This window comes from Mustelus asterias, chromosome 31, assembly GCF_964213995.1.
Source record: "Mustelus asterias chromosome 31, sMusAst1.hap1.1, whole genome shotgun sequence".
NCBI classification, from domain to species: Eukaryota; Metazoa; Chordata; class Chondrichthyes; order Carcharhiniformes; family Triakidae; genus Mustelus; species Mustelus asterias.
In genome coordinates this window covers 5,448,610-5,464,638 of record NC_135831.1, presented here as the reverse complement: position 1 = coordinate 5,464,638, position 16,029 = coordinate 5,448,610, and the positions used below count along the sequence as shown (strand labels likewise).

Here is a 16,029-nt window from a genome sequence, read left to right as displayed (position 1 = left end):
GGGCAATTTAGCATGGCGAATCCACCTAATCCGCACATCTTTGGACACTAAGGGGCAATTTAGCATGGCCATTCCACCTAACCTGCACATCTTTGGACACTAAGGGACAATTTAGCATGGCCAATCCCCTTAACCTACGCATCTTTGGACACTAAAGGGCAATTTAGCATGGCCAATCCACCTAACCTGCACATCTTTGGACACAAGGGGCAATTTAGCATGGCCAATTCACCTAACCGGCACATCTTTGGACACTAATGGGCAATTTAGCATGACCAATCCACCTAACCTGTACATCTTTGGACACTAAGGGACAATTTAGCATGGCTAATCCCCTTGACCTACACATCTTTAGACACTAAGGGGCAATTTAGCCTGGCCAATCCACCTAACCTGCACATCTTTGGACACTAAGGGACAATTTAGCATGGCCAATCCCCTTGACCTACACATCTTTAGACACTCAGGGGCAATTTAGCCTGGTCAATCCACCTAACCTACACATCTTTGGACACTCAGGGGCAATTTAGCATGGCCAATCCACCTAACCCGCACATCTTTGGACACTTACGGGCAATTTGGCATTGGCCAATCCACTTAATCTGCACATCTTTGGACACTAAGGAACAATTTACCAAGAGATATTTCTTCATCCAGAGAGTGGTGAGCCTGTGGAATTTGCTGACACAGAAAGTAGTTGAGGTCAAAACAGTGAATGTTTTCAAGAAGCAGTTCAATTATAGCTCTTGAGGCGAAGGGGGTCAAAGGATATGGGGGGGAAGGTGGGATCAGGCTATTGAGTTGGATGACCAGCCATGATCAAGGCAGAACAGACTCGAAGGGCCAAATGGCTTACTCCTGCCCCTATGTTCTATGTTTCTATGTCCTGTGTGTACGTGAGTCCAAAGATGTGCGGGTTAGGTTGATTGGCCATGATAAATTCCCCCTTAATGTCAGGGGGAATCAGGAGGGTAAATATGTGGGGTTACGGGGATAGGACAGTACCTGGGTGGGATTGTTGTCGGTGCAGGCTCGATGGGCCAAATGGCCTCCTTCTGCAAAGTAGATTCTATGATCAGTGCCAGTGGAATTTCTATAAGAAGAAGAGACACAGAGATATTGACAGCAGTAACCTGGAACCAACCACGGTAGAAGCAAGACCAAGTCTGGGACTCAGAGATATTGAACAAAGTCCATCAGGATGGAATGTGGTTCATTCGCCTTGCTTTGGAGAGTAACTCCAAGTCCAAATCGTGAGGTTGGAAACTTTGTAAAGCTTTGATACCTCATGAATACTTGTGTGTATAAAACAAGGTAGTCATGATGTGGAGATGCCGGCGTTGGACTGGGGTAAACACAGTAAGAAGTTTAACAACACCAGGTTAAAGTCCAACAGGTTATTAAAACATAACAAGGTAGGTCAGAGCTTAGTTACTTTGATTTGATTTGATTTATTGTCACATGTATTGGGATACAGTGAAAAGTATTGTTTCTTGCGCACTATACAGACAAAACATACCGTTCATAGAGAAGGAAAGGAGAGAGTGCAGAATGTAGTGTTACAGTCATAGCTAGGGTGTAGAGAAAGATCAACTTAATGCAAGGTAGGTCCATTCAAAGGTCTGATGGCAACAGGGAAGAAGCTGTTCTTGAGTCAGTTGGTACGTGACCTCAGACTTTTGTATCTTTTTCCTGACGGAAAAAGGTGGAAGAGAGAATGTCCGGGGTGCGTGGGGTCCTTGAGTATGCTGGCTGCTTTTCCCGAGGCAGCGGGAAGTGCAGACAGAGTCAATGGATGGGAGGCTGGTTTGCGTGATGGATTGGGCTACATTCACGACCTTTTGTAGTTTCTTGCGGTCTTGGGCAGAGCAGGAGCCAAACCAAGCTGTGATACAACCAGAAAGAATGCTTTCTATGGTGCATCTGTAAAAGTTATGTATAACAAAGTTTGATGCCTGGTGTAATTTTGTGGTAACTTGGAAAAGTACAAGAAGGAGATTTGTAGTTCAATAATTCGAGAGTTTGAGTGCCTTTATCCACAGCGTCAGTGACTTGAGTTGGACAGTAACACCCTATTCTATATATCACACATAAACACTGCCAGTGAACTTATTGCATCATTTCATTTATTGTGGACTTAGAGGTCAGCCCAGGATAACATCAGCAGAAACATATTATCAGACAATAACGGGAAGGCAACAGGGTCTTCACAATGTACGTGGTGTAAATCCCAGCCCCAGAACTGGGAATCGAGACCATTCCCAAACTTCTCCGAGAGTGACGAATTGATTTAGTGAAGGCAGTTTGGGATTTATACAGAAGTGTCGTAATCTACTGGCAACTCCCGCTTTCTCCCCGCCACTTGGTTCCGAGGCGTGTGAGTAAAAGTCGGCCTCTCTATCCGACCTCTTTATCCACCGGATCCCGCAGCCTCCTTGATCTGTTTAACGACAGAAAAAAGGGATGTTCATTAGGAATTGGAGCGCTGGGGGAGCTGGAAACCTGCAATGGCAACAGGAAAGGCTGTAAATTACTTTGCAGCTCAACTGTGTGTGTGTGTGTGTGTGTGTGACAGAGAGAAACATTTCAGATTGTGGAATATTCATCAAGAGGAAAGATTGCATTTCTGTAGCGCCTTTCATGACCTCAGGAAGTCTTGATGTGGAGATGCCGGTGTTGGACTGGGGTAAACACAGTAAGAAGTTTAACAACACCAGGTTAAAGTCCAACAGGTTTATTTGGTAGCAAAAGCCACACAAGCTTTCGGAGCTCCAAGCCCCTTCTTCAGGTGAGTTCCTTCCTTCCTTCTTCCTCACCTGAAGAAGGGGCTTGGAGCTCCGAAAGCTTGTGTGGCTTTTGCTACCAAATAAACCTAGAACATAGAACATAGAACATTACAGCGCAGAACAGGCCCTTCGGCCCACGATGTTGCACCGACCAGTTAAAAAAAAAACTGTGACCCTCCAACCTAAACCAATTTCTTTTCGTCCATGAACCTATCTACGGATCTCTTAAACGCCCCCAAACTAGGCGCATTTACTACTGATGCTGGCAGGGCATTCCAATCCCTCACCACCCTCTGGGTAAAGAACCTACCCCTGACATCGGTTCTATAACTACCCCCCCTCAATTTAAAGCCATGCCCCCTCGTGCTGGATTTCTCCATCAGAGGAAAAAGGCTATCACTATCCACCCTATCTAAACCTCTAATCATCTTATATGTTTCAATAAGATCCCCTCTTAGCCGCCGCCTTTCCAGCGAAAACAATCCCAAATCCCTCAGCCTCTCCTCATAGGATCTCCCCTCCATACCAGGCAACATCCTGGTAAACCTCCTCTGCACCCTCTCCAAAGCCTCCACATCCTTCCTGTAATGTGGGGACCAGAACTGCACACAGTACTCCAAGTGCGGCCGCACCAGAGTTGTGTACAGTTGCAACATAACGCTACGACTCCTAAATTCAATCCCCCTACCAATAAACGCCAAGACACCATATGCCTTCTTAACAACCTTATCTACTTGATTCCCAACTTTCAGGGATCTATGCACACATACACCTAGATCCCTCTGCTCCTCCACACTATTCAAAGTCCTCCCGTTAGCCCTATACTCAACACATCTGTTATTCCTACCAAAGTGAATTACCTCACACTTCTCCGCATTAAACTCCATCCGCCACCTCTCGGCCCAACTTTGCAACCTGTCTAAGTCTTCCTGCAAACTACGACACCCAAATAAACCTGTTGGACTTTAACCTGGTGTTGTTAAACTTCTTACTCAGGAAGTCTGACAGCCAACGAAGTGCCTTTTTTGAGTTCCTGTAATTCTGAAACAGCACCTGCCAACTTGTGCATAGCAGGAGGCGGATGGATTTAATGGTTTTTACTGATGTTGGTTGTTGGATGGGCTCTGGACCCCAGGATACCGGGAGAACTTCCCCGCTGCCCTTGTTTTGAAGAATGCCGTGATATCTTCGTTCATCCAGAGAGAGGGCAGACGGGAGCCTGCGTTTAATACCTCCTTCAGGAAGGCGGTACCTCCGACAGCGCAGCACTCCTTCCGTATTGCACCGGGGTGAATCAGCTTGGATTGCGAATTCAGGTTTCTGCAGTGGTGCTGGGCACAGGGTTCAGACTCAGAGGCGAGAGGGTGGGAGCCATTGCGCTGATGATGGGATTCGGGGTGAACAGATTTTGAAACACCCGCAGAGCCAGGGAAAAGCTTGGAGGGGACGCAAGAAAATGACAGAGGGCTGTAGCTGTAGTATCTCACAGTGACAGCTCCGACATGACGGTCAGTCTTTGAGCTGCACTCCATAACCCTTCACAAAGTCAGACTGGCCAATCAGAGAATCTCTACAGTACAGAAGAAGGCCATTTGGCTCATCTAGTCTGTACCAACAACAATCCCACCAAGGCCCCATTCCCGTAACCCCACACATCTAACCTAATAATCCCCCTGACACTAAGGGACAATTTAGCACGGCCAATCAACCTAACCCGCATATTTTTGGACTGGGGGAAGAAACCGGAGCACCCGGAGGAAACCCACACAGACACGGGGAGAATGTGCAGGCTCCGCACAGACAGTGACCCAAGCCGGGAATCGAACCCGGGTCCCTGGTGCTGTGAGGCAGCAGTGCTAAACACTGGAGCATTGGAGCAAAGCGCCAGATTGGAACACAATAACAAGTATACTGATAATCATATCAGAGAGAATTGCTTTCACTGTGAAGCAGATACCATTAAATACAGTGAGGCTTTAGAGACAGAGATGGGTCATAATGTTTGATGAGAATAATTATTTTTCATTTCATTTTCAACCAATATGATTTTTTTATGCTTAAGTGGAACAACACCAGCATTTTATTAAAAAACAGCAACTGTCCCCATCAAACACTCCCAGGACAGATACAGCACAGGGTTAGATACAGAGTAAAGCTCTCTCCACCCTGTCCCCATCAAACACTCCCAGGACAGGAACAGCACGGGGTTAGATACAGCGTAAAGCTCTCTCCACACTGTCCCCATCAAACACTCCCAGGACAGGGACAGCACGGGGTTAGATACAGAGTAAAGCTCCCTCTACACTGTCCCCCACCAAACACTCCCAGGACAGGTACAGCACGGGGTTAGATACAGAGTAAAGCTCCCTCTACACTGTCCCCCATCAAACACTCCCAGGACAGATACAGCACGGGGTTAGATACAGAGTAAAGTTCCCTCCACACTGTCCCCATCAAACACTCCCAGGACAGGTTCAGCACGGGGTTAGATAGAGTAAAGCTTCCTCTACACTGTCCCCATCAAACACTCCCAGGACAGGTACAGCACGGGGTTAGATACAGAGTAAAGCTCTCTCTGCACTATCCCCATCAAACACTCCCAGGACAGGTACAGCACTGGGTTAGATACAGAGTAAAGCTCTCTCCACACTGTCCCCCATCAAACACTCCCAGGACAAGTACAGCACGGGGTTAGATACAGAGTAAAGCTCCCTCTACTAAACTGTCCCCCATCAAACACTCCCAGGACAGGTACAGCACGGGGTTAGATACAGAGTAAAGCTCCCTCTACACTGTCCCCATCAAACACTCCCAGGACAGGTCCAGCATGGGGTTAGATACAGAGTAAAGCTCCCTCTACACTGTCCCCCATCAAACACTCCCAGGACAGGTACAGCACGGGGTTAGATACAGAGTAAAGCTCTCTCTACACTGTCCCCCATCAAACATTCCCAGGACAGGTACAGCATGGGGTTAGATACAGAGTAAAGCTCCCTCTACACTCTCCCCCATCAAACATTCCCAGGACAGGTACAGCACGGGGTTAAATACAGAGTAAAGCTCTCTCTACACTGTCCCCCATCAAACACTCCCAGGACAGGTACAGCACGGGGTTAAATACAGAGTAAAGCTCCCTCTACACTGTCCCCATCAAACACTCCCAGGACAGGTACAGCACGGGGTTAGATACAGAGTAAAGCTCCCTCTACACTGTCCCCATCAACACTCCCAGGACAGGTACAGCACGGGGTTAGATACAGAGTAAAGCTCCCTCTACACTGTCCCCCATCAAACACTCCCAGGACAGGTACAGCACGGGGTTAGATACAGAGTAAAGCTCCCTCTACACTGTCCCCCATCAAACACTCCCAGGATAGGTACAGCACGGGGTTACAGAGTAAAGCTCCCTCTGCACTGTCCCCATCAAACACTCCCAGGATAGGTACAGCACGGGGTTACAGAGTAAAGCTCCCTCTGCACTGTCCCCATCAAACACTCCCAGGATAGGTACAGCACGGGGTTAGATACAGAGTAAATGATTCAGATAAAGCAATTTTTCATCAGTGTTCTCCAGTGTTTAATCACTCTTATGTGCATCAATGAGATGTTTAAAGCTTTGGGGAGATGGTGGTATCGTCACTGGATTAGTAATCCAGAAGGCTGGGTGAATCCTCTGTGGTCACGGGCACCTGGTGGGATTTTAAAATCCAATAATAAATCTGGAATTAGAAACATGGAAACATAGAAAAACTATAGCACAAAACAGGCCCTTCGGCCCCACAAGTTGTGCTGAACATATCCCTACCTTCTAGGTCTACCTATAACCCTCCATCCTATTAAGTCCCATGTACTCATCCAGGAGTCTCTTAAAAGACCCTATTGAGTTTGCCTCCACCACCACTGACGGCAGCCGACTCCACTCACCCACCACCCTCTGTGTGAAAAACTTCCCCCTAACATCTCCCCTGTACCTACCCCCCAGCACCTTAAACCTGTGTCCTCTTGTAGCAGCCATTTCCACCCTGGGAAAAAGCCTCTGAGAGTCCACCCGATCTATGCCTCTCAACATCTTATATACCTCTATTAGGTCTCCTCTCATCCTACGTCTCTCCAAGGAGAAAAGACCGAGCTCCCTCAGCCTATCCTCATAAGGCATGCCACTCAATCCAGGCAACATCCTTGTAAATCTCCTCTGCACCCTTTCAATCTTTTCCACATCCTTCCTGTAATGAGGCGACCAGAACTGAGCACAGTACTCCAAGTGGGGTCTGACGAGGGTCTTATATAGCTGCATCATTATCCCCGGACTCCTAAACTCAATCCCTCGATTGATAAAGGCCAGCACACCATACGCCTTCTTAACCACCTCCTCCACCTGCGGGGCCGATTTTAGAGTCCTATGGACCCGGACCCCAAGGTCCTTCTGATCCTCTACAGTACTATGAGTCTTTCCCTTTATATTGTACTCCTTCATCCCATTTGACCTGCCAAAATGGACCACGACGCATTTATCTGGGTTGAAGTCCATCTGCCACTTGTCCGCCCAGTCTTGCATCCTATCAATGTCCCTCTGTAACTTCTGACATCCCTCCAGACTATCCACAACCCCACCAACCTTCGTGTCGTCAGCAAACTTACCAACCCATCCCTCCACTTCCTCATCCAGGTCATTTATGAAAATGACAAACAGCAAGGGTCCCAGAACAGATCCCTGGGGCACTCCACTGGTGACCGACCCCCATTTAGAAAAAGACCCATCTATACCCACTCTCTGCCTCCTTTGGGCAAGCCAGTTCTGGATCCAGCTAAAAAGTTGATAAAACAATGATCGATTGTCATAAAAACCCATCTGGTTCACTAATTTTCCTTTCGGGAAGGAAATCTGCCACCCTTACCCGGTCTGGCCTGCATGTCACTCCAGAACCACAGCAATGTGGTTGACTCTTAGCTGCCCTCTGAAGTGGCCGAGTGAGACGCTCAGTTCAAGGGGCAATTAGGGGTGGGTAATGGCCTTGTCTGCGACACCCACATCCCGTGAAATAATATTTTTAAGGTTGACGTGCTTGAGCATTCCAATGTCATTTTATAGTCCAGAAAATTCCTAAATCCAGAATGACTTGGTCCCAAACAATCCTCCCACAGTCCATAGATGTGCAGGTTTGGTGAATTGGCCATGCTAAATTGCCCCTTCGTGTCATAAAGTCATACAGCATGGAAACAGGCCCAACTTTCCATGTCGCCCATTTTTTAATACCCCGAAGCTAGTCCCAATTGCCCGCATTACACCCATATCCCTCTATATCCATCTTACCCATGTAACTCTCTGAACGCTTTTTAAAAGATAAAATTGTACCCGCCTCCACTACTACCTCTGGCAGCTCGTTCCAGACACTCACCCCCCTCTGAGTGAAAAAAATAGCCCCTCTGAACCGTTTTGCATCTCTCCCTTCTGACCTTAAACCTATTCCCTCTAGTTTTAGACTCCCCTACCTTTGGGAAAAGATATTGACTATCTAGCTGATCTATGCCCCTCATTATTTTATAGACCTCTATAAGATCACCCCTAAGTCTCCTACACTGCAGGGAAAAAAAGTCCCCGTCCATCCAGCCTCTCCTTATAATCAAACATCAAGTCCTGTTAGCATCCTAGTATCCATTTGTACGTTAGGTGGGTGAGTGGGATAAATGCCTGAGGTTATGGGGACAGGGTGGGGTTGGGCCTGGGTAAGATGCTCTGTTAATGGGCTGAATGGCCTCCTTCTGCACTGGAGGGATTCTATGAAGTTAGGCAAACAGATTTTGGGGAAATGGATCAGAAGGTTCGGCTGATAAGATGAAAGGGGGTTTGGAGGGGGCTTTACGAAGCCTGAACACCAGCACAGAGTAGTTGGGCTGAATAGCCTGTCGCTGTGCTGTAATTCTCTGGCAATCTTCTTTGACCTACTCGAAAATCAACGTGATGCACCCAATTAAAATGGAGCCTGCCGACAAGCCGACAATTAGATAAATGGATTCGTTCAGGTCTAACCTGTCTGGAAGAATAAAACAGAATGTTAGAATCTTACAGCCCAGAAGGAGGCCATTCAGCCCATCGTCCTGGTGAAAGCTCTTTGAAAGAGCTCTACCAATTCATCCCACTCTCGCCCCTCTACCCACCCCTCACCCATGCTCTCCCTATCTTGGTCTCTGTGCAGAGTCTGCACGTTCTCCCCGTGTCTGCGTGGGTTTCCTCTGGGTGCTCCAGTTTCCTCCCACAGCCCAAACGATGTGCTGGTTAGGTGCACTGGCCGTGCTAAATTCTCCCAAACAAGTGCTGGAGTGTAGTGATTTGGGAATTTTCACAGTAACTTCGTTGCAGTGTTAATGTAAACCTTACTTGTGACACTAATAAATAAACTTTAAAAACAAGGCCCTAGTAATGGGGTTGGGACTATTCGACTGTGTGAGGGGCATATAGAGTTGGGCAATCGGAGTCCAGATAGATGGTTATCTCAGAGGTACTGAAGCTTTCTTTGCTGTCCTTAGACTGCCTCCGTCCCTCCTATCCCACTGCCTTCCTGTCCTGCTACACTCACAACGGCAGCTCCAGCCTAAGTCTCTATCTTAGTGGGAGGCCAGGGGGTGAGGGGGGGCGGTTTGGCTGGGAGGGGGTTAGGAGGAGAATGGCCGGGGGCGGGGGGGGGGTACCATCAGCTCATTGTGTTGGGTCAGGGGCTAGAAGGTGAGTTTAGTTTTGCCTTTGGGTCACTGGATGCTCATAGAATCCCTACAGTGCAAAAGGAGGCCATTTGACCCATTGAGCCGATTCAGACCTCAATCCCATGAGACTCTATCCCTGTAACCACACGTACATGTCCAACTAATCTCCCTGACACTGAGGGGCAATTTAGCACGGCCAATCCACCTAACCCGCACATCTTTGGACTGTGGGAGGAAACTGGAGGAAACCCACGCAGACACGGGGAGAACGTGCAGACTCCGCACAGACAGTGACCCGAGCCGGGAATGGAACCTGGGACCCTGGCGCTGTGAGGCAGCAGCGCTAACCCACTGTGCCACCATGCCGCCCCATCCACTACAGTCAGGTCTTCAACTCGTCAGAGTCTCTCACCTCGGAACGCTGGCTCCCTCTAGCCAGTCGCCAGGAGAGAGCCTGCGGAGTTTTACTCAGATGAGGTGCCCCCCCCCCCCCCCCACCTCGCCCCACTCCCACCTCCACCTCCAGCCCAGTCCCTGACAACCCAAGCCCTTGTCACCTGCTCCGTGTCTGGGGAAACTGTGGATCTGGATCCTGGTGCATTATGAGATGGGGGTGGGGGAGGGGGAGGATGGGAGAAGGCGAGGTGGGGGTAGGGCAGGGTGTGAGGGTGGGGGGAGGGCTGGGGAGGAGGCAGTCACTCACTTGGCCAGCAAGTCTTCAGGCTCCAACAATTCACCTCCTCCTCCTGACACGAGCTGCAGTTTATAACCGTGGTGGAGTCCCCTACGCAGGCACAGAGGGAGGCAGGAGATCGACAACAGGCCAAAGCCACAGGAGGATGATTTTTGCACACTCACGTATATATATATATATATACACTCACAGATACACTCACACACACACTCACACACACACTCACTCACACACACTCACACACACTCACTCACACACACACACACTCTCTCACACACACACTCGCTCACACACACTCACTCACACACACACTCACTCTCACACTCACACTCACACACACACTCACACACACTCTCACTCACACTCTCACTCACACTCTCACTCTCACTCACTCACACACACTCACACACACTCACAGACTCACAGACACACACACTCACTCACACACACACTCTCACACACACACTCACAGACACACACACTCTCACACACACACACTCACACACACACTCACAGATACACACACACTGACACACACACTCACAGATACACACACACACACACTCACAGATACACACACACACACACTCACAGATACACACTCACACTCACTCTCACACACAGACACACACACACTCACAGATACACACACACACTCACAGATACACACACACTGACACACACACTCACTCTCACACACAGACACACACACTCATAGATACACACACACACTCACAGATACACTGACACACACACACACTCACTCTCACACAGACACTCACACACACACACAGATACACACATACACACACACAGATATATACATACACACGCACACAGGCACACAAATACACGAACACACAGATACACACTGACACACACACACACAAATATATACATACACTCAAACACACACAAATATATACTCACACATAGATATACACCCACACACACAGATATACACACACAGATATGCACACACACACAAACAGAAATATACTCACACACACATCTGTACAAACACAGATATACACACACACAGATACATACACACTCACACACACACTTACAGATATACACTCACACACACAAATATATACACATACACATAGATATACACACACAGACATGCACACACACACACACACACACATATGCACACACACACTCAAACAACACATACACACAAATGCGCATGCACAGACACACACACACAGACACACACACAGACACACACACTCTGATAGTCCAAGCATTTGTCCACTTTGTAAGTCCTCACCCAATTAATTTTTTGTTGTTGTTTAAGTGGGAAGTTTAAATGGGAAATGTTAAATGATTAAAGCTTACACAAGGGGACAAAGCATCCCTTATCACTCAATGAAGGAACAAAGGATCCCAGTAAAGACACTCCGAACAAAGCAGGAATTAAACCTGGGGATATTCATAAACTGTGTGATTTAAGAGAGTATGATTCTACCATGGTGTCATTGGGAAATCCACATGATACAGTGGGGGAGGGGAGAGGGAAACTCGAATTATAGAATCCCTACAGTGCAGAAGGAGGCCATTCGGCCCATCGAGCCTGCACTCACTCTCCAAAAAAGCATCTTACCCAGAACTCCTCCCCATCCTTGTAACCCTTTACCACACATCTTTGGACACTAAGTGGCAATTTAGCATGGCCAATCCCCCTAACCGGCACATCTTTGGACACTAAGGGGCAATTTAACACGGCCAATCCCCCTAACCTGCACATCTTTGGACACTAGGGGCAATTTAGCAGGGCCAATCCACCTAACCTGCACATCTTTGGACACTAGGGGCAATTTAGCATGGCCAATCCACCCAACCTACACATCTTTGGACACTAAGGGGCAATTTAGCACGGCCAATCCACCTAACCTGTACATCTTTGGACACTAGGGGCAATTTAGCACGGCCAATCCACCTAACCTGCACATCTTTGGACACTAAGGGGCAATTTAGCATGGCCAATCCACCTAACCTGCACATCTTTGGACACTAGGGGCAATTTAGCATGACCAATCCACCTAACCTGCACATCTTTGGACTGTGGGAGGAAACCGGAGCACCTGGAGGAAACCCACGCAGGCACGGGAGAATGTGCAAACTCCACACAGACAATGACCCAAGCCGGGAATCGAGCCCGGGTCCCTGGTGTTCTGAGGCAGCAGTGCTAACCACGGTGCCACCCTAAGTGATCTCAATGAGCAAGAATCGCGCAGGTTTTACACCCCCCCTGCCCGGTATTGCTCTCTGTTCCCTCAGAGTAAACCCAGTTGCCCTGCACACACTGAATTCTCTGTAGAATTCAGTTTGAGCGTTTCCATATAGAGGGGGTTCGAACGCACAACCTCCAGGCTGCCCATCCCAACTCGGACACATTGTCTGCTAACAAGGGGCTGTAGCTTCTACTCACTGCATCTGGGGGCACACATGGCTGCAGAAACAAAAGAAAGAATTATCAGTGACAGCAATTTGCATTTATATAGCACCTATAATGTCAGGAAACGAGCCACGGCGCTTGCCAAGAGCATTATTGGAATGGAACCTGAGACCGAGGAGATATTAGATTGGGCGAATCAAAAGGCAGAAGGTGAAGGGGTTAGTGCCTCACTCTGGCCAGCCCCAGACACTGCACCAGGCCGCGACACTGGATTAGCATCCAGCGGTTCGATTGAATCTGTTGACTATGGGTTCCTCCATCCTGTTTCACCCCTATGAAGGGATGGATGGGGATATTTAGCTGTGGGATTTGCCAGATTCTTATCCCCAGAGGTAAAAATATAAGAATCCCTACAGTGCTGAAAGAGGCCTTTGAGTCTCCACCAACTCTCCGACAGAGCATCATACCCCGGCCCTATCCCTGTAACCCCAGACATTTACCCCGCTAATCCCCTAACCTGCACATCTTTGGACACTAAGGGGCAATTTAGCATGGCTAATCCCCCTAACCTGCACATCTTTGGACACTAAGGGACAATTTAACATGGCCAATCCACCTAACCTATACATCTTTGGACACTAAGGAGCAATTTAGCATGGCCAATCCACCTAACCTGCACATCTTTAGACACCAAGGGGAAATTTAGCATGGCCAATCCACCTAACCTACACATCTCTGGTCTGTGGGAGGAAATCAGAGCACCCGGAGGAAACCCACGCAGACACGGGGAGAACGTGCAAACTCCACACAGACAGTGACCCGAGGCTGGAATCAAACCCAGGTCCCTGGCGCTGTGAGGCAACAGTGCCAACCACCGTGCCACCCTACAGAAGGCACCTGGCTCCCACCTCAGTCACTCTTGTCTAGTGAGTATCGTTCACACCTCAGTTAGCACCTGCACTCAGGCTTAGGATAATCATTGCAAAAATACATATTAATAGCAAAGGTCTTCTCACCCTCTTGGGTCAACTTTGGAAGCTTTACTTCGTACAACCAATTCCAAAAGATGGGCAGGTCTGTCAGAGTCTGGTTGATCTCTGTGGAGACAGTGGCAGAGATTGTGACAGTCCTCCACTAGATTAGTATCTGTGGCGTAACATACGGGCAGAAAAATCAAGGCTACCTATTACTCGGAGGACTCGATGCACCTTTTCCGAGATCATGTCCACCGACACTTCATCTGGGCAGAAAAACAAAGAGTATCAGAGGTGAAAGCGAGGCCTTTCATTGACAATGCGCATGGTTGCGGGCACCACTGGCAAGGCCAACATTTGTTGTCCATCCCCAGTTGACCTTGATTTGAGGAGTTTGCTCAGCCATTTCAGAGGGACAGTTAAGAGTCAGTCACATTGGCTGTGGGTCTGGAGTCACGTGGAGGCCAGACCGGGTAAAGACGGCAGATTTCCTTCCCTAACGGGACATTGGTAACAGATTGGTTTTTACCACAATCCAGTGGTTTCGTGGTCACCATTATTTGATTTATTATTGTCACATGTACTGGGATACAGTGAAAAGTATTTTCTTGCGCGCAATACAGACAAAGCATACCGTTCAGAGTACAGAGGGGAGAAGGAAAGGAGAGGGTGCAGAATGTCGTGTTACTGTCATAGCTAGGGTGCAGAGAAAGATCAGCCTAATACAGGGAGGTCCATTCAAAAGTCTGATGGCAGCAGGGAAGAAGCTGTTCTTGAGGCGGTTGGTACTTGACTCCGAGGCCAAAAGAGAATGCCGTTCTACGAGCGGTAAAAATCCGGCCATTAGCTTTAATTTCTGTGTGACAAGAGATGGTTCACTGTTAATATTTCGTATGTCTGTTGTGCTACTCTGTGAAGCAGCCTTGTGGGCCTGTGTGAGGGGGAAACCAATTGAATTAAACTGAAGTCAGATTGTCTGCGTGGTTAAGGATATTAGTCTAGGTGCTAATCAGATGGATTTGTAAGGAGACTTCCCTGGTCATGTGGGGATGTGGTAATTCTGAGAAATATATATGGGTGAGGGAAGGGGGGGGAGTGTGGGTGGAGGGCAAGAGAGAAAAAGTTTTAATTAAGACAGAAATAAACAGTGCCGACACAGACTCGATGGGCCAAATGGCCTCTCTTGTGCTGTGCTGTTCAGTGATTCTATTCCATAACAGATAACCTCACCAAATAGAAACTTGTTCAGTTCTGCGTCGGAATGCGTGGTACAGTTTGTCATCCCTGTCAATTCCTTGTACTTGGCGCACAGCCTCTCAAATCTATCCCTTATCATTTTATGCGGGAAAGCGCACAACATGCAGCCTTCGGCCTTCAAGGCCAGAGCCAGACAGAGAGCTGCCACCATCGCAGTGCTGGCCGATTTCCTCATTGCCAGCCTTGTGACGGATGGTCCAAGATTCGAGGCTGTAGGCTGGTGTCAGTTGTATGTGTTCGAATTGGACCTGTGAGCTTGGATGTTTAGTGGGTGCCTGGCAGTGTTCTATGTTTCTATGCTGTCGTCAGGTGGCGAATGAGCCAACAATGTCAGTAATTCCAAATCTCTCAGCTGTCTCACTTGTGATTCCAGACGGTCATTTAGAATCGCCACTTCCCTCGCAGGATTTCAAAGCTGAGGGCATGATGAGTTGTCATGTGAACGTCAAGGTTCTAGCAAGTATTTGAGACTCGGGCAACTGGTGCCACGTTGTATCTTAGCATTACAGAACCACCCCCCACGCATCGTGTCCTGTGATAGGCGATCCCTGCAATGTCAAGTTCTGGTCAGTGACTGGAATTTGGTTGACAAATCATACAATCCGTACAGTGCAGGAGGAGGCCATTCGGCCCATCGAGCCTGCACTGACAAAAATACCACCCAGGCCCTTTCCCCGTAACCCCACATATTTACCCTGCTAGTTCCCCTGACACTAAAGATTAATTTATCATGGCCAATTCACCTAACCCGCCCATCTTTGGAAACTAAGGTTTAATTTAGTATTGTCAATCCTCCTAGCCTCCACATCTTTGGACACTAAGAGGCAATTTAACATGGCCAATCCACCTAACCTGCACATCTTTGGACACTAAGAGGCAATTTAGCATGGCCAATCCACCTAACCTGCACATCTTTGGACACTAAGAGGCAATTTAGCACGGCCAATCCACCTAACCTGCACATCTTTGGACACTAAGGGGCAATTTAGCATGGCCAATCCACCTAACCTGCACATCTTTGGACACTAAGAGGCAATTTAGCACGGCCAATCCACCTAACCTGCACATCTTTGGACACTAAGGGGCAATTTAGCATGGCCAATCCACCTAACCTGCACATCTTTGGACACTAAGGGGCAATTTAGCATGGCCAATCCACCTAACCCGCACATCTTTGAAGTGTGGCAGAAAACTGGAGTACCCGGAACCACG

General features: G+C 48.3%; 1 protein-coding gene across 1 annotated transcript; it reads right to left on the bottom strand.

Moving 5' to 3' along the window:
* Positions 1-2,170: 2,170 nt before the first annotated feature.
* On the bottom strand, positions 2,171-14,992 carry LOC144481645 (sperm-egg fusion protein TMEM95-like). The gene is made up of 5 exons (XM_078200778.1): positions 14,791-14,992; positions 13,770-13,826; positions 13,603-13,683; positions 10,189-10,269; positions 2,171-2,440 (listed from the first exon to the last, which is right to left on the bottom strand). The coding sequence occupies exons 1-5, from the start codon at positions 14,990-14,992 to the stop codon at positions 2,208-2,210; spliced, it is 654 nt and encodes a 217-aa protein (XP_078056904.1). The 3' UTR covers positions 2,171-2,207.
* Between the last annotated feature and the right edge of the window lie 1,037 nt (positions 14,993-16,029).

What these genes read in the sequence shown, in the direction of transcription:
- LOC144481645 (XM_078200778.1), bottom strand. Translation starts at nt 14,992, where the DNA reads ATGAGGAAATCGGCCAGCACTGCGATGGTGGCAGCTCTCTGTCTGGCT. An exon ending in ACTGAACAAGTTTCTATTTG is followed by an intron (nt 13,827 to 14,790) that starts GTGAGGTTATCT and finishes TTTTCTGCCCAG; the next exon opens with ATGAAGTGTCGGTGGACATG. An exon ending in TCCAAAGTTGACCCAAGAGG is followed by an intron (nt 10,270 to 13,602) that starts GTGAGAAGACCT and finishes GTGCCTGCGTAG; the next exon opens with GGGACTCCACCACGGTTATA.